At 32.0% G+C, this 19,472-nt stretch overlaps 3 protein-coding genes across 5 annotated transcripts in view; 2 read left to right on the top strand and 1 right to left on the bottom strand.

Moving 5' to 3' along the window:
- Positions 1-338: 338 nt before the first annotated feature.
- LOC125849239 (protein RADIALIS-like 5) overlaps positions 339-19,472 on the top strand; it is a 79,998-nt gene continuing 60,864 nt past the window's right edge. For 2 of the 3 annotated variants that reach the window (XR_007444599.1, XR_007444598.1), the window contains exons 1-2: positions 367-613; positions 1,098-1,138. Coding sequence is in view for 1 of the 3 variants with exons in the window: in XM_049529281.1 (XP_049385238.1) it covers positions 367-603 (237 nt within the window). In the remaining 2 variants the exon portion in view is untranslated. Of the gene's footprint in view, positions 614-1,097; positions 1,296-19,472 lie in introns of those variants that run through there. The other variant, XM_049529281.1, reaches the window with a different exon arrangement.
- On the top strand, positions 2,488-5,202 carry LOC125849240 (uncharacterized). The gene is made up of 3 exons (XM_049529283.1): positions 2,488-2,718; positions 4,012-4,109; positions 4,199-5,202. Exons 1-3 carry the CDS (start codon positions 2,492-2,494, stop codon positions 5,143-5,145), a joined length of 1,272 nt encoding a protein of 423 aa, XP_049385240.1. The 5' UTR covers positions 2,488-2,491; the 3' UTR covers positions 5,146-5,202.
- LOC125849236 (zinc-finger homeodomain protein 6-like) lies at positions 7,801-9,564 on the bottom strand. Its single transcript, XM_049529278.1, has one exon. The coding sequence runs from the start codon at positions 8,905-8,907 to the stop codon at positions 7,999-8,001; it is 909 nt and encodes a 302-aa protein (XP_049385235.1). The 5' UTR covers positions 8,908-9,564; the 3' UTR covers positions 7,801-7,998.

Raw genomic sequence — 19,472 nt, forward strand, 5'->3', positions numbered from 1 at the left:
TAATTACTATGGTTTATAACTTTCTTCTCTAATTAATTATTCCATTAGTCTTATCAATGTACAATAATATTCCACTACAAATGTTATACACCAAGAGACCATGAATAAATAACATCTCCTTGATATTAACTGATTCTCCTTCTTCACCATTTAATTTGTTCCACGTACTTGTGGTTTCTAAATTGACGAATCACCCAATGATTCTTCAATTTGTAAGAATTTATATATTCCCCAACTGGCATACCCCATCCCTAATATAAATTCAACACATCCCTCAACAACTTCTCACTCACTCAGTACCAATTTACAATTCATAGTTTTCAAGCTTATACTTCAGTTTCATACACACATTTTTATCAAAAAAAAATGACATCAAATTCACTCACTGCTTGGACTACAATAGAAAACAAGAAATTCGAGCAGGCACTCGCGGTCTACGACAAGGACACATCTGACCGCTGGCAAAACATTGCTAGATACGTTGGTGGGAAATCAGCTGAAGAAGTTAAACATCACTATGCTATCCTTGTAGAAGATCTTAAGCACATTGAATCTGGTGACGTTCCATTCCCAAAATACAAGTCAGGTGGAAAGTCTCGTTAATCTATTACAGGTAACAATTAACTCTGGCTCAAACTTTATGTACATATGATGCGTGATAAAAAATTTAAAAATATTTTTTGTATGCTTGGCCATGCACATTCCGTTCAACTTGTTATCCTGTCCATGAGCCCACATGAGATGTAATCCCTCTAGCTAGACTTTTTGGATAAAATTCTTAAGGTCCAATACTTTCTAAATACAGGTAAGAATTGAGAGACAGCTTCTTTTGTCTATACTTAAATTAGATACTCCGTACCCAACCATTATCTAACTCAATATTTTATTCCGTACTTTGAAATCTTTAATATGTGATTCTGATACTACCATAAAGTTTGTCTTGACAATATGAAGTTTTTAGTGTCTTGTTTTGATTTTTTTTATTAAGTCATGTTAGTGGCACTGTTTATTTTAATGTATCAACCGTCAATTCATGAGATGCGTCAAACCTTTTTTTTGGTTCTAAGTAATTGATTAAAGTTCCTCTTTGAGTACAGGAGTACGAGGTATAATACCCGTCAAAGTCAAAGATATGTGGACGAATTACATACGTGGAAAGACATATTTTTCTCTCAAGATTATGAATACACTAAGCTATTATTTTCTTCTTAGATATAGTGAGATGTGTTAGTGTTATCATTGTATAACCCTGATTATTATCGTTTCGAATTAATCGGCATAATATAATTTATGGACGCTAAGTAAAGATATTGTGCTTGATGAAATGATAAATTTCATATTGTTGAGTTGCAGTACATTGTTAAAACAATTTAGGTAACCATAATGGATGTTTTTGAACGACATTCGTATGGTAGATGAAATACGTACGAAATCCATGGACTCAAATTTAATGAACCCAACAATTATTGAACAAAGCTTGATACATATGTGAAAAACTATTAAGGGAATAGATCGAACCAAAAGTGAACCTCCAATGCACTGTTAAAATTAAAATTACCACGCTATGATTTACCGCCTTCTGACCTAATTAAGGGAAGTTCGTTTGAATTGGCTTAAAAGAAATAGCGTCTAAAAATAAAAATTCAAACTTAAATGAATTTTAAATCAAAAAATAAAAATATAGGGGAGACCTACTTTTAGTTTTTAATTTTTTTAAAGTCATATTAAACTTATTTTAAATACTTTTTAACCTTGTCAAACACTTCCAAAAATAAAATAACTTAAAAATAGATTTAATTAACTGTTAAATCAATTCAAACATACTCTCATTAGCCTAAAGAATAAATTAAGTCAAACAGTTGTCTATCCATTCTCGCTAATGACATTTGTTCGTTATTTCTGGAATTGCTTATTCGTTCGGCTATTAAGAGTAAAATACGTGACTATATCATCTAAAAGTTTAATTTTTGTTGAAAGTATGTGACCATCACCTCTGACTATGTTGATATCATAAATGTCGAATGAAGGTCTTGGACCTGATTCACGCTTTAATACTTAAATAAAAAAATAAAAATTGTCTAAATCTTATAAGTAGCCTACCGATCTCATTAACCACATTTGTTGAGAGTAATTTTTGGAAAAAAAAAAGAAAGAAAGTTGTCCACTGGTTGAGAGGTAAATTCGCATAAGATGAAAATAAATAAAATTCAACGGTAAAGACTTGGTCTTAGCCATTTTAATTACGTGGCAGTAAAACATAAGACTTCATTTCACATGCATCCACGTTGCTATTTTGGTTCTCTAAAGAATCGCTCTTTCCAACTTCCCAAGTTTATATATAACTTCCTCTTCCACTCTCAACTCTTTCATAATTCCCAAAAAAAAATAAAAAAATTGTTGATAACAATTCATAGTTTGAAAAGTAATCGAAACATTATTCTTAATAATAATTATTAATACATATATAAGTAAAATAAAAATAAAAATAAAAATGGGTTTGAGGATGGCGTTGTTTATAGTGTTGTTTGCGGGTATGTTAAGTGTGAGTTGGTGTTGGGGAGAGGAAGCGACGGAGATTGCGAAGCAGAAAGCGAATATGGGTGCAGGAGACATAAATAATAAAGCCCAACAGGCTAAGCAAAGTGCGTCCGAAGCCATTGAAGATGCTAAAGACAAAACTGCTTCTTGGACTGATTGGGTCACTGCCAAATTCTCTCAGTAAGCAAATGCCTACTTACTATTTTGAGTAGTTGATACATGTGTTCAAATTCATTTTATAAAAAAAATTGTGTTTTTGAGAAAAATCTTAAAATTGGATAAAGTCTTTGGTAAAAGGACGTTAATAAACACTTTCTAAAATTAGTAATCCATTTTTCAATACTTCCTCAATTTTAATTAGTTTATTTATTTTCAATACTTCCTCCATTTCATATGAAAAGTTATAATTAAAGAGTTCGTAAAAGAAAAATAGAAATAATCTAAATTCTGCCTAATTACGATCTAAAAAAAAGAAATAAATTAAAATGGAGTGAGTAAATAGAAATTGAAATTATTACTTGTACATAAAAAAAGGACCAATGAACTGCGGTAAGGCCAAGGCCTAATCCCTTTGCTGGTACTTTTCACCTTNTTTTATAAAAAAAATTGTGTTTTTGAGAAAAATCTTAAAATTGGATAAAGTCTTTGGTAAAAGGACGTTAATAAACACTTTCTAAAATTAGTAATCCATTTTTCAATACTTCCTCAATTTTAATTAGTTTATTTATTTTCAATACTTCCTCCATTTCATATGAAAAGTTATAATTAAAGAGTTCGTAAAAAAAATTAGAAATAATCTAAATTCTGCCTAATTACGATCTAAAAAAAGAAATAAATTGAAATGGAGTGAGTAAATAGAAATTGAAATTATTACTTGTACATAAAAAAAAAGGACCAATGAACAGCAGTAAAGGCCAAGGCCTAATCCCTTTGCTGGTACTTTTCACCTTTGAGATTTTCATTTTAATTTGAAATTAATTTTTAAAAATTTCCATAAAAATTAAGTATCATATTATCTTTATAAAAATAATTTTTTCATCGTTAATTTATATTGGAACGGATCGAACATTATGGATATATAATTGATTTTTCAACACTGATCAACATGATCCTTGATTTGCATAGGTAATGTCTCTAGTGTAAACCTTTTGCAATGGTGAAATTAAAATAGGTAATTAATGGCCTTTTTCGTTGTATGACGAACATTTAGGTGTTGAAAAAATCTGTTTTGTTTAAGAGATCTAAAATTATTGAAACGGAGGAAGTTGATTAACAAGTTTTTAAAAGTTTGATTTTCCCTTTTTTAATCAGACAAGTGTATGTGTTATACAATTACTCACATAACCTGTAAAGGAACAAATTAAACTCAAATATATGTGAAGCATTTCCAGGTGAAGGTTTGGAAAATTAATTTAAATTGGTTAGGCAATGTTTGTTACTTCTTGTTACGTGTTTGACCACTCTCATTTTCAGGCACCAAGATGATGCAAAAGACGAAGCCCAAAGATTAACAGATAGAGCCAAGGAGACTGCATCAAATGCAAGAGATTCTGTTAATTCTGCTGCACATGGTACCTTTTCCTTTGTCTTCAAGCTTTTAGAGAAACAAGAGACAACTTTTACGTTGAAAGAATTACTAATAATCAGATGTTCTTTGCAGAAACCCAAAGGTATGGTTCTCAAAAGGCTAAGGAGATGGCTGATGTAGCATCTGACAAATTCGGTGATGCGAAAAATTATGCGTCCAAGAAAGCCAATCAAGCTATGAATACCGCTAGTCATGCCAAAGAAAATGCATATGATGCTTATGCCTATGCATCGGAGAAAACCGGCCAAGCCACAAAAACAGCTACCGAGTTTGCCAAAGAAAAGGCACATGATGCTTATGCTTATGCATCTGATAAGGCAGCTCAAGCCACGAACATTGCTTCAGATACAGCGGCCGATACTAAAGAAAGTGCCAAACATAAGGCTTATGATGCTACCGATTTTGCCAAAGAGAAGGCACATGATGCTTATGCTTATGGTTCTAATAAGGCAGGTCAAGCAACTAACATTGCTTCTGACATGGCCGCTGATGCCAAAGAAAGCATCAAATATAAAGCTTACAATGCCAAAGATTTCGCCTCTGAGAAGGCGCATGATTCCGTGAATGCCGCTTCCGAAATGGGTGGTTCAGCTAATGAGAAGATTAGTAATAAAGCTAAGGATGCCTATGCTTATGCCACAGATAAAGCCAAAAAAATTGGTAAAGACAAAGCGTATGATGCTTATGGATTTGTATCTGAAAAGATGAACCGAGCAAGGGACGGGGCTTCTAATATTGTTGGTAATTCAAAAGACACAATGAAAGATAAAGCATCGGATGCCTATGACTTCGCCGATCACACCATAAGAATGGCTACGGATAGAGCCAATTATGCGAGAGACAAAGCTTATGCTGGATATGAGGGTGCCAAATCAAAAGTGCATGAAACTTACAACTCTGCCAAGAACACGATGAATGAACAAGCAAAGGATAAATATGAAACGGCCAAAGAGAAGGCTTCGGACGCTGCAGGTAATGTTGGAGCAAAATTGAAAAGTGCAAGTGGCAAGGAATTATGATCAACCATAAGAATGGCTACGGACACCCCCAGAAATCCTCAATTGAAGTAATTTTCTATCCGGTGAGTAGCTTAGATTTTACTATTATATTTTTCTTCTATTGTTACATTTTTTTTTAAAGTTGGGACGGATGAAATTGATGAACTCAATTCTATATGGTCATAACTTGTGTTAAACTTTAATTTAATAAAGAAAATGACGACGCTTATTATGCATATTTTCTTTGGAACTTGTCACTACTTTCATTGACGATATACAGATATAGATTTTCAAATATCTTTTGGGTGAAAATTTGGGTGAAATTTCACAATGTGTTTGATCATAGTATTTGAAAAACATATTTCACTTTTTTAGAAAAATATGATTTATACACATAAGTTTTAAAAACTATCAAAGCTAATCATAAGTTTGTATTACAAGTCAATTGGATCTTCGTTGCAACAAATAACAAGTAGTGTCCATGACACTGGAGCAATGTGGTAGTTTGGAGTGAGTGCAAAAAATATCATTCCATACATCGTGAAGTAGACAAAGCATATGACTTTATTATCTTGAGCCAATTGTTCATCATTTTCATCAACAACCACATTATCACTTTCATATTCAATGAATATTTCATCACTACTTTGGTGTTCACGTAAAAAATTATGTAGTACAACGCAAGCAACTACTATAGAGGGTGTTTTTGTAAAAGATAAAAGTTTGATGTAAAATTTTAATTTTTGAAAGTTCCCAAATAATGAGATTTGGTTCAAATTATCAAAAATATTTGTCAAATAATGACAAATTTCATGGACAAATATTATTAGTTAATTTTTCTATGGCCAAACGGGTCCAAAATAGGTGCAAAAGTGATTGTACCAACTATTAAAAAATAAAATAATGTTACTATCGTTGAATTTGAGTAGTCATGTACGAGAATACCATTATTTCAAATTATGACTACTGGAGTGACAAGACCTATGCTTAAATATTGGGACATACCATTATATTGTGGGCTCTACAGGATAATAATACTGTTCCAAAAGTCACGTACGTTCAAAAATCAAAAGGACCACCAAAAATTGTGTTGATGGAATATGATTTTCTCACTTATATTTTTATCGAACCAGTTGAAAAATGCAGATTAAAAATAGATTTTTACTGAAATATTTTCAACACAAAAATTTTTGTATGAAAATACTAAGAGTATTATTTTTTCTTTATTCATTGATTCAATCAAAATATACGTGCGAAGCATTTCACTTAGAAAAATAGTGACATTTTTGTAGTGAGTTTGCGCTTGTTCTCCATAGAATTTAATGGCTAAGATCTGAATGGGTCATACAAAAATCTTTTTTTCAATTTGGACGGTTCCAAATTTATAGTAGAACTAGTATATTTTGAGTTATAGTAAGCATAAAAATCTTGAGATTCGTTTAACTTTCCTCCGGTATTGAGGTGCTTAAAGTTTTCATCTGCTTATGAAACACCATAGATAATACTGGATCTAAGCCTTATCTTCTTGATGCCCTATTGGATGATAAATTTAAATTTAACACGTACAAATTCAGTCACAAAAATTATGTTTCTTTGCTTTTCGAGTTGGAAAAAGAAAATTCTAACCGTAACCTAATAGACACTGGATTTTTTTTTGTGTAGTAATTTATATTTTTTTAAACTTGGAACTCCATGTTTATTATTACTGCAACACTGCCGATAGGACACTTATTTTAGTAAAACAAAGTATTAATAAAGATAACAGTGATGGTATTTTATAGCAGTAATTCTTATCAACTTTAAAAAAAAGACTAATTATAGAGAAGTTTCTTGTTGGAAACACTCTTCTTATTATAGGATAGTAATGTCTTGATTTTTGCATGACAATCACTATCGATCACATTTATGTAAACACCAAGTGCAACAATCCAAGAGTATCAAAACATATCAGTTATGCTTTATGTTTGTACAGGCGATATATTACAAGTTTCATCTATCTATAGTTTTATATATATAGAAAGAGACTTATTTTGCAGAAATAGCAGATAGTATTAGTTCTACTGCTGCATCGATCACATTTACACCTTTACAAATCATCCAGGAGCTTAATTTTGGTAACACTAGAAGAGCACAAAACGTTGTAATAAGCATATTAATCTCATGTCACCTGGTTGGGCAACGATGGCTAATGGTGTTATGTTTGTCACATGTTTTGGCCCTAATTTTTGACCGAAGAGTTTCTGGGATGATATAGGGCCCTATACGTACTAGTCCATTGTACTAATAATTAAGAGCATTATTAAGCCTATTGAACTTTTACTTTCTAATAAGATCATAGTATGTAATTAAGCATACTACTAGTTTCTTCTATATTTATTTATAATAGAGCATAAAATCATTGTACGAGTCTGTTAATTCTATTACCTACTAATTAGTTCAGTAGTTCAATTCCCGTTACTTTGCCTCTCAATTATAGCAAGAACGGTGAAAGAGAGAGAATTGCATTTTTATGTTTAATTTTTTTTTTTGATAACCGAGAAATTTGTGTGTGATTCGCCCTTTGGACCAATCACAGCCTCTTTTTATGTTTAATTTTGTCTTTGTTATTTCCACGATTGATACCCGACAACACAAAAACAAGGAAAAATACAAAACAAACTTAGCGATCGCAATCCAATGCACAGAAAGGGGAATTTGAGGAAACTTTTGTGATGAATTAATTGGTACTACTAATTAGTACTAACCACATAAGGTCTTAAATTTGAAGGTGCTGAAATCTTGTGATCAAAGAATTAATTACTATTTGTCTAATAAAAAACTCATCTTATCTATATCAGAATTATGCACAAATTGGGATTTTGTAGTCTTGCCTGTTTAAGTTTGTTTCTTCTTGGTTGCTTGTTTGCTGTTGTGCATCCACACTTTGAACACTTGTCTCTTCACACCCACTTCATTACAAAACTGATGCACTTCTTGTTCATCTTGTTTCTGAATTCTCCATCCCAGTTTCTCAGCGAACTCTAGCATTCTATCTTTCTGTTGTTGACTGAATTTCGTTCGAAATCTCTTCTTCGACGCCGAAAAATTACAAGGCTGAATTATCCCTTGTCCTCCGTGAAACATATTCAGATCTTCGCTTGATGATTCAGCTGCAACTCCCGTGTTCCCACCGAAACTCATCATTACTGGTGCCATGTGACCTCTTGGATAGCTGTGTGAGTATTTATGATGGTGTTGTTGCTGCGTAGGCACAGCTGGAAGTGAAGGCGGAGTTTGGTTGGGTATACGGTGGTTATTTCTATGCACACCAGGTGTTTGTGATTCGTCCTCAGTCTCTTTCCTATGAAAATTGCGATGACAATCACAAGCTGCACATTTCAGGTATTCCGGTGTCTCTTCTTCTCCGCTTGGCATGAATTCTCCGCAACCGTCTCGTACATATCCTCCCATATTTGCAGCATGATTTTTGAGACATTCTTTGTACCGGACGGGGGTAATATTCCTCTCACTTGCTGAACTAGTAGATAGTTGTCGAACTGGATCTGGATCTGAATTTTGAGTAAGATTATGCTGATCTAGGGTTTGGTTAGGGCTAAAAATGGTATTTTCATGGATACTTTGTTCATTTGTTGTTCTATTTGGTATATTTGAAGCTATAGGAGCAGTAAGGAATTTGTTTGCTGCAGAGGATGATGATTCTTGCTGGTTAAGATGAGATGGGTTATAACTCATGGGATTGGGATTAGGCAAGCCCATATCCTTTTCTTGGCCTCTGTGTTCCATAAATCCTAATTTTGCTATCTGAAATGACTGTCTGATCTTAAACTTTCACCTTCTGGTAATCTATCCTAAGTTACAAAAAAAAATCTTGTAGGTAACACAGTGATGTATCATAATTGGAGGACTAATCAATTGAGTGTGATATTTTTAGTGCTAAATCCACTGTATGTACTATTAAAGAGGCTGATAAATGGACAAAGAATTGACCCAATGATCTTGGTGCTGAGCTAGCTAGTAGTAGGGAGTAATAATTTCAAGAAAATTGAGACAGACGGTCAACACGGGATAAAACTAGACTTTGAAGGTCATTGGTTGTAAATTACAGAAATTTGTTGGCTAAAGAGAAAATGAGGAGGATTTAGAGTAAGGGGTAGAAGAAAGAAAAATAATTGAATGAGAGAAGATTTTCTTGTGTCTCCTTAAGAGGCATCCAACCCAAGAAAGCACAAAAGAAAGAGAGTTTGGTAGGTAAAGTAAGAGTGATGAGGGAGTTGCCATAAGACATTGATGAAAGTAAGACTTACTCCACTAAACAACCGACAAGGTCATGTTCGTCCTCTTCTGCAGCCTGCACACTGGTCCAACAATCTCATTATTAATACGCTTAACGCTTCCTTTCACTATGTCAGAGAATACGGGAAAACGTGGAATATGAGAAGAAATTATAGATGGTGACATAAACTAAATATGGTCCCTCTAATCTAATATGTAGTGGAGTATAAACTCTTCACCAAAACACAAGATAACAATTGCATTTGGCTAACAGCCGTATTTTCAAGATAAGACAAAATAGTTAATTAATAATCAGAGGCAATTAGGCGGTGTTATTAGAAAGAGAAAGGGCATAGGAAGGGGGCCTTTTTGGTACTGTAAAGTGTGAAAAAATAAAGTGGGGAGGAGGGGGAGTATATTATGGTCCACGGTAAAGCAATTGCAGCAAGTTGTTTCCGTTAGTGTGTGTGTCAGATGTTATACACACTCTTTTTCTTTCTAAAACGACAAGGCAGTGCTTGTAAAGCAATTGCCTTTAGTTTTCTGATGATGATAACTGTTTCTACAAGCAAAATGGCATCTCTGCTCCCTGGTTTTCATTTCTGAAGTAATTAAATCACTTTGTTTTATTAAAGTGATCTTAGCTTTATCTTTTTACTTCCATGTTTTTAAGAGGCAGATAATTATTTTGATGGGGAGAGGGATCCAGTTCCCCATTTGGGGAGAGGTATAGTCAAAATTTCATTGTTTGGGACTTCGTGACAGCCTAAAATATGGGTCTCATGTAAAGACTTCCGTATTTGTACCTGTTGTATGAATGCCCGCGGAATTTGTTTGGCGTGGGGTTGTCGAAAAAAATTAAATAAAGGAAGAGCTATATATATAGATGATATTTTTAATGACATGAGTTTTTTTGGGGGAGTCGTGCTTGACTTAGCCAGCGTTTGAGAGTAAATTTTGAAAGTTCATCTTCATTAGTCTGTTTGGTCATGAAATTTTATCGATTTTCAATTACTTATAAGCTCCAATTCACAAAAACTTTTTTAAAAAATCAAGTAAATCATAATTTAGATTTTGAAAAATACAATTTTTCAAGTTTCAACTTTAAAATTTATAACTGAATGGGAGCTTAGTATTAGAGACGGAGGGCAGGTGTTCTATTTAGAATTGACTATTTTAGAAGTTTTAAGATGGAGAGGTTGATTGTTCTTCATGTCTCCCAATATTTATATTATTTTGAGTTGGGATAATGTTTGCTATCACTGCTTCTTACGCAACATAACTATTTTAGTATTGCAAGTAAAATGTACACCAGAACTTTAAGATAAGAAAAATGAGGGAGAAAAGACATGGACGGAGTGTTTTTGTCCTTCAATTCTGACACTCTTTTGAGTCTGGTGGTCTGAATGACTAACAAAAATGATAATGCTTCATCTGATTGCTTACAAATATAATTAAATTTAACAGTAGTCATGTGGTTAAAATAAAAAAACAACTTGTGTCGTTGAAAATTTCCACTACCTTAAATTAATAAAAATAAAAGAGAGTTGCTCGAACAGTAAATACTCTTTTAAAAATAATAATAAACGGACATACAGAAAGTTCAACTTATCATTATATTAGGCAATAAGCTTAGCTATTATTCTGTTAGGAGCTGGAAAGAAGATACTCCTTCTCTCTCTAATTACTTGTCCATTTTTCCTTTTATAATTATCCCTAATTACTTGTCCATTTTGATAAATCAAGAAAGGACAATTTTTTNCGTTGAAAACTTCCACTACCTTAAATTAATAAAAATAAAAGAGAGTTGCTCGAACAGTAAATACTCTTTTAAAAATAATAATAAACGGACATACAGAAAGTTCAACTTATCATTATATTAGGCAATAAGCTTAGCTATTATTCTGTTAGGAGCTGGAATGAAGATACTCCTTCTCTCTCTAATTACTTGTCCACTTTTCCTTTTATAATTATCCCTAATTACTTGTTCATTTTGATAAATCAAGAAAGGATAATTTTTTTTACCTATTATACCCTCAATTAAATGATTAATTACTTTAAAAAATATAGAGCTTTTCTTCCACTTCATAATTAATATGAGTAAAATAATAAACTCACTATATCATTAATTGATTTCTTAATAAATGTGTCAATTCAAAAGTGGACACGTAATTAGGGAAAGAGGGAGTAACACTGAACAACTTTTATGATCTTTGCTTTTGATTATGTGTCGGAGAAGGATTTGGAAATTGTTCCTGGCCATCACTGCACCACCGTCCAATGAAAGCTTAGGAGCATGATAAATTATTACTCCCTCCATCTCATTTTATATTCGAAAAAGAATACTGTTATAACTTGTGGTCCAAAATAAATTGTAGAAATTTGTGTGACTGTAAATCATTTCATTAAAGATAAATAGACATTTTATAGTTAAATTGTTACTTAATATAGAAACGTGTCATTCTTTTTGAAACTGACTAAAAAGGAAAGTAAATCACATAAATTGTAGGGCTGGGTATAAACATCGAAAAATTGAACCGAACTAAATTGAATTATTTCGGTATTTTGGTTTCGGTATTTCGGTTTTCGGTATATATTTTTGTATTTTTTGGTATTTTGATTTGGTTTTCGGTATGTAAGTTTTGTATTATTCAGTTTTTTGGTTTATCGAAATATATTATATTATATAATAATATATATTAATATTAAATAATAAATGTTATAATTTAATAATTTATATTTTATTGGTAAATTAGGTCAAAGAGACAGAGCACTTTTCAAAGTTCAAACTTCTCTAATTTGCCGCAGCCCGCACGTCGTTCAGTTTCCACTTCCGGGCTCCAGCATTGACCAGCGACTGGCCAGCAGGCAGCACGCAGCAGGCCAGAACTCAGCACCTCAGCGGTAGCCCGCAGCAGCCGCCAGTAGACCAACACTCAGGCAGCACCACAAAAAGATGTACTACTAATTTAATTAATCTAAGGATCACTTATTTTTAGCCCATTAAGCTGAAAAATCAAACAATAAAGTTACAAAATTTAAAAATTTAAAAATCCCACTAAGCAGGTCCTAAAAAATATCGAACTGAAATAACATAAATTAAATCGAAATAATAAAAATCGAATCGAACCGAATTATTTTGGTTCGGTGTTCGGTACGTGTGGTACAAGAATCGAAAACTAAAAAAATTAAAAAAAAATGAAATTGAACCAAATTATCAAATGCCTAGCCCTAATAAATTGGGACAGATGGAGTACTAGAATTACTGAAAATAGTAACAATAAAGAGTCCAAGATCAGTGTTTGCACATTTTATTTTATTTTAAAATTGAGTAATTAAATAATCTTTAATCCATTAGTAGACTAGTTTAATCATTGATGATTGAAGTTGCTCATCACAAAAACCGGAAAGGTAAAAACCATTTGTTTAATTGATCTGCATAGACTAAGTTTTTCTTGATTGGTGGAACATGTAGTTTGTTATTTAAATCTAATATAGGATTAGGGTTTCAATTATTAAATTAAGAGATAGGGGTCTTACTAATCATTAATTTAAGTACTACAACTGGTAGCTTCATATGGATACACGTGCCAAAACCCTAACCTTATTATTTGTCTTTTATGTGTAGTACTCCTTCCTTCCGTCTCATTTTATGCGTCCTCTTCTATGGTCCCAAAAAAAATTCTCCCACTGTTTATTTTCAATTGTCATAGCTTATTTTTTATAGTTAAATTATAAGAATTTTCACTATTATTTTACAATGTATATTTAATCATATTAATATATAAAAAATTGCAATTTTTAGTATTTTCGTATATTTTTTAAATATCTAATTTTTTATTTAAAATATCAAATTAATGTAATTTAATTTAACTTAAAAAATTAGTCAAATTGACTTTCGAAAAATGCAACCTAACAATTAAAAGTGGACTGATGGAGTATTACGTTACTAACTTTAAAACTTTTTTTCACTTTTAATAATATGATTAATAACCACATGAGTATTTAAGAATTATTTTAGATCACAATTTTCAAAAACAATAAAAATTTAAAATATCATATCAATCAAACACTCACACATAAATGAGAAGAATGAAGTAGTATTTTACTCATGTAGACGGTAGTTTCGTCCCCATTTCTTATTCTGTCAATCTTTCAGATAATTACTAAAATAGCAAAAATGAATTTAAAATGTATAGGAATTAAATTTATTGACAACTTTCGGAAAAAAAAAATATTGGTCAATAACATTGCGATACATAAAATGTGTTTTGATAATTGTAATTATTGAGGAGATTTTTTTTAGTAATATTGGGAATTATGAGATCTTATATTTATTTATTTATTTTGGGTCAAAGCCACATTTAAATTCACAACACTATATCTTTATTTTGTTTGTCACTACCCATATCCTTTGTCACGTTTAGCCTATGGCCTATGGTAAACGGATCTTTTGGCTGTTCAGGAGTAAGAGTCAACAGGACATATCGCGTGGCATTTGCGATTTGATTTGAGATTTCTTTTTCTATTTTATTAACTCTTGGATTCACACAACTTCCACTAGTTGAGATGTTTAGAATAAAATTTTACTTTCTTAAATATCATATCGAATTCATCTTTGTTGAGTAATTTGAAATTGATGGTGTGACATTTCCTAGTATTTTCTTACTTGTAAATTCATATACGATTAAATGTCTCTGTCATAACGTACCTGGTTTCAAGATTTTTTTTGTCTGCAATTGTCACGTTACAAGCCTACACCCTGGCGAGACTGGCACTCGAGAACCATTGTTGGCCCCAAGCGAACCCTTGGTCTGACTTACTTACTCAGCGGAAGAAGACTTAAACACAAGAAATAGTCTCAAAGGATAACTCATGCAAATATCTTTAAGGAATATTAAACTTAGCCAAAATGGCAACTCAAGTCTCAACCATTAAAACAGGAAATAGAAAACTCAAGAACTAACATTTGGCTGTCTATGAAGCCTCTAAAACAACTAGATGGATGTCGGGACAAGAACCTCGATCATTCTCACAAATGAAACACTAAAAANGGCACTTTAATTAGTTTAGTTAATTAGATAGGCATGCTAGACTAAATGATAATATAATAAGTAAATATCACACAATAAATAAAGAGATGAGCGAGGAAATAGAAATTTGCACAATTAGATAGAATAAGCAATTTTTATATTTTTATTAAGCTACCCCAAATAAATATAATAAACAAATAAAGGGGCAAAGGAAAGGGAGACTTTGAAGGACTTTTAGGATCAGCACTCGACTTTATTTCGATCGGCTTCTCGTAGGGACAGACAAAACCAAGGTTTGTCTTTAAGATCGAGTCGATGTCATCATCTCCGTAGGGCCTAAACTACCCCTACCCCACAACCACATGCTTTCGTCTCTAAGAGGTGTCTAGCGTCCCACGTAAGGTCCAAGAGGCATTGGACTGCTATTAGGGTGGGTTTAGACAAAGATAAAATATAATAGGCCCACCTAGACACCAAGTCAAACATGTTGAACGAGCATTTAGCACGTAAGGTCTCATATTGGCCTCTAGATTTTAATTAACATGCTGGCAAACACAAATAATGTGAAAAGGTCGCATGCTAAAGTGTGAACATACAAACATTGGCAATATAATTACTGAGTTTAGAGGGCAGAAAAATATTACAAGTGTGAAAATAGCTTTTTAGACTAATTTAATTAGTTATTGATTTAAAATAGGGCACCTTATAATAATGCAAATGGGCAAAATATTTAAGAGAAAACAATAGCAGGTATATTAATACCGGAATTATTTTAAAGGGGCAAACAATTTATTTGGTGAAGAGAATAATTAGCAGCTGATTTTAAATGGCAAGACAGTGCAATTAACTAATCCGAGCCAGATTTAATCGGGGCAACAGGTATTTGAAGTGACAGGCTTTAAGTAAATATGCAGAAAGTTGTCAATTGGACAGTTTAATAGCTTATTTAATTATCAAAAAATAAATACATTGCAAAATTGCTTAAATATAAGCAGATAAATATACATAGCAGACTTATAGCAGTTTGATTAACATGATGAAATTTTTTAGATTACGACTTTAGCAAACTGCTTTATTCATTAACCTTGATGTCATTAGTTAGATCCTATAGGCATGATTTCTAAGTGAAAATTGAAAAGTCACTTGAAACCTATATGCATGATTTCTACACCCAGATAATATATTAAGAATTATATAACTCCTATAGGCATGGTATCTAAGTATGCACATGTTGAGAATATTATCAAAACCTAGATACATAATTTCTATATAAGATATAATAAATTTCAGAAACCTAGGCATGATTTCTAAATGTAAACATGATTAATTATTTACTGATTCCTAAACACATCAAAAATTGCAACAGATATATAATTAAAGCTTAATTTATTAAGATCCTAACATTCGAATTACAATTCCAGATTTTAGTGGCATGCTAACAATTTGATTAATAACCTACAAATATAATATTTATCTAATATGTAATAAAGTTTAAACCTATATGCATACTTTCTGATCTAAAAAAAAATTGAAAATTACTTAGATCCTATAGGCATACTTTCTACCTTTATTTTACTATGCTTATACTTCACATATATTAGAGAACAAATGTCATTTATTCAAAACAGATTTATTTCAATTATTTAATATGCTGAAAGTAATTCTTACAGGTACCTTATAAGTGATAGGGCATGCTAAGAAGTTATTACCATATAAAGAATTATTAACGTCTGAATAATTTATTAGCACCAAGATTATTAGAATCTGAATTTAACATACAAAAAGTTATTATAATCTAATTATTTAAAACTAACGGGCATACATAAAACTACTAAAAGATTAGTAGAGCATGCTAAAGATATCACAAGTTATAGACATAGATAATAACATGAATATTATCCCATAAGCGTATTTCCTGATTTTAGCATGGAGGCAAAATCTTAAATTTTACAAATTGACTTATTTCAGATTAAGCACAAAACAAAAATTACAATCTCACAAAGGCTTGATTTTAGGTCGGTTGTTATAACACATTTACCCATTTTTATGGCTAAGCGAATATAGATTGATTTTTTATAATAATCGCACGTAAAAATAAGAAATAAATAAATAAAGAAACAGTTAGCACGTATATCCCCCCCCCCCCCTTAGACGATCCCCAAGTTATTCATATAGAATTAGAGAGTTTAGAGAGTTATTACAAGATTATTACAGAACCGAATGGGAGCAAACAACAAAAAATTAAATTAAAGCAAAATATAAAATTCCATCCAAATCTCTTAACCAGGCGACTCTTCAACTTGAAAACTTCAAGTTCGAAACCTGTTAGACAGAATAATACCCAAACACAAGATCATAACCATATAGATAGCAACATAAAAGTTATTCATAGCAAAACACACGAATTTTTTGAACAAGTAATAGGACATATAAGATCACACATGAAAAGAGAAAGGGATATGAAAAACTAAATCAGATGACTCCCTTATTATTTTAAACATACAATCGTGCATAATGCAAACAAAATTTCACTAGTGAAGAGAACTAACCAATTAAGCAGAAAATAGTTATCAGCAATGCAGACGAACTTAATCCGATACTAGACCCGAACACAGCAATATCGAATAAAAAAGCACTTAGAACATTCACCGGAATCTTGAGGAGTAGAGAGCAATATTTTTCATATTCAAGAGTAAGGCGTGAGCAAGTTAGGATGTTAGAGTGTGAGAGGTGAGATGTCCGGATGAGAGTTTTAGGTTTAGGAGTCTTTTAGGTTAAAAAGGAAGGTTTTGGGATAATAAATTTGGTCCGTTGATTTAAATACGATGAATGGTTGGGATTAAATCGGAGTGAGATGAGTGGTTAGGATTAAAAGGGATGAGTTGGATTGAAATCTGAAATTGGTTGTAATTGAAAATAAAGATTGGCTAGAATTGAAATGAAATGTGGCTATAATTGAAATAAAATTGAAATTGAATAGGCTAGAATTGGAATGAATTAGAATAAAATGGTTATAATTTAAATGATTTAAGAGAAGATTTTTTAAAGAAATGCTATTTCAATTAAATACTACACATATCATAATATTTTTTATACAATTAACATCACTTAAATTTTAAAACATTTGAATAAAATAATTACTTTGAGTTTTACTAATAATTTTTAAAAATATCTTAATAATATTATGATAATTTTATAAAGCACATATACTAAAATGTACAATTTTTAGACAAAAATCAATTAAAATTTTAAAATCGACATAATTTTAAAAAATACGTATTTAATCGAATATCATTTCAAAAATTGCTAAAGGTCGGTCAAAATTGGGTGTCAACAGGTTTCAAGATTTTTTTGTCTGCAATTGTCACGCCACAAGCCTACACCTTGGGCGAGACTGGCACTCGAGAAGCATTGTTGGCCTCAAGCGAACCCTTGGTCTGACTTACTTACTCAGCGGAAGAAGACTTAAACACAAGAAATAGTCTCAAAGGATAACTCATGCAAATATCTTTAAGGAATATTAAACTTAGCCAAAATGGCAACTCAAGTCTCAACCATTAAAACAGGAAATAGAAAACTCAAGAACTAACATTTGGCTGTCTATGAAGCCTCTAAAACAACTAGATGGATGTCGGGACAAGAACCTCGATCATTCTCACAAATGAAACACTAAAAAGTAAATGATAAGAAAGGAGGCCTTCGGAAAGTAAGGAGGCTCACCAACAAACTCTGAATGCTCAACTGGATCAACGAGGCGCTGGATGATGATCCTAGTTATTTGTGTCTGCATCATAATAAGATGCAGGCCAAATGATATTAGTACATTGAATGTACGAGAATGCGAGGGGAAATCTAAAACACGGCATAAGTTTGAAAGGAATTGAAGAACTTACCTGGCTCAACTCAATTCAACTTAACTGAACTCATTTTAATATAAATCAATATAAAACAAGTGCAATATAAAGAAAAGGTGTTTAAAACATGTATGTCAACTCTGTGTATTTGGAAATACAATAATACTCTGTGTGTATGCAAATATACACTATAACTTTGAAATGTATGTAAAATACAAATAAACTGTGTATATAAGAATACAATTATTTCTGTTGGAGTTTCTCTAATCGACAACCATCACTTAAGAGCTATCATGATGATACAACGTTTTGCCTCACGCTGCCAGGGCCGTCCTATACCTTTCCGGGGGTATAGAACTTGAACTACTAAGTGGATCCACTAGTATATGATAAAAAGCACTAAGGAATCATCTAAAAAGTAGGACCCTTTTCTACCCATGGTGGCTACATGGTTTATGTGGGCTGTGAGTTGTTTGAACCTTCCATCATATCGGTGTTCAATACTACTCCTAAAATATGATACTAGTTCTTATGTTTAAAAATATACTTCTTTTTGTGATTTGAGATAATTGCTCAAAAACTTAGCTCGAAGGTTATTTTGGAAATCAAAGTTTCCTCTCTTGCTTAATTGTGAAAGAACTTACTCTTTTCTGAAAACAGGCTCAAAGGCTCTTTGGAAATCAAGGTTTCCTTTTCTTGTTTAAATGTGAAAACATTTTTAACTCTTTGGGAATACATAGTCCCCATATATTTTGAAGAAATGAACTTCAACTTTACTCTTTACTCAACTCAAAACTTCAAGTCTTAGAACAAAGTTAAATCATTTGTAAAAGACGTTTGAAAAAACTTTATCAACTTCTCTTGACTTGGCTCTTAACTTCTATTGACTTGACTCTTAACTGATCCTTGAATTGAATCATGGATTCAAGGATTCAAATTTGTGATAGGAAATATCGTATGATGTTTAGGAGTGTATTTAGATAGTTAAACACGAGAAAAAAATCAAGAAATCATTGTCTGAAAGTTGGTCCGCGACGCGGAGATTTATTTAAATTTTGGTCGCGAAAATAACTTTTGAGCAGAATAGTCCGTGACCACTCCGCTCCGCGAGGGAGGATTTTTCACATCCTGAAGAATAGGTCCACGACGCGGACTTGGTACCCAGATTTGCCCGATTTGCTCCTTTTTC

This window comes from Solanum stenotomum, chromosome 12 (genome assembly GCF_019186545.1).
Source record: "Solanum stenotomum isolate F172 chromosome 12, ASM1918654v1, whole genome shotgun sequence".
NCBI classification, from domain to species: domain Eukaryota; kingdom Viridiplantae; phylum Streptophyta; class Magnoliopsida; order Solanales; family Solanaceae; genus Solanum; species Solanum stenotomum.

What these genes read in the sequence shown, in the direction of transcription:
- LOC125849236 (XM_049529278.1), bottom strand. Translation starts at nt 8,907, where the DNA reads ATGGAACACAGAGGCCAAGAAAAGGATATGGGCTTGCCTAATCCCAAT.
- LOC125849240 (XM_049529283.1), top strand. Translation starts at nt 2,492, where the DNA reads ATGGGTTTGAGGATGGCGTTGTTTATAGTGTTGTTTGCGGGTATGTTA. An exon ending in GTCACTGCCAAATTCTCTCA is followed by an intron (nt 2,719 to 4,011) that starts GTAAGCAAATGC and finishes TCTCATTTTCAG; the next exon opens with GCACCAAGATGATGCAAAAG. An exon ending in TGTTAATTCTGCTGCACATG is followed by an intron (nt 4,110 to 4,198) that starts GTACCTTTTCCT and finishes TGTTCTTTGCAG; the next exon opens with AAACCCAAAGGTATGGTTCT.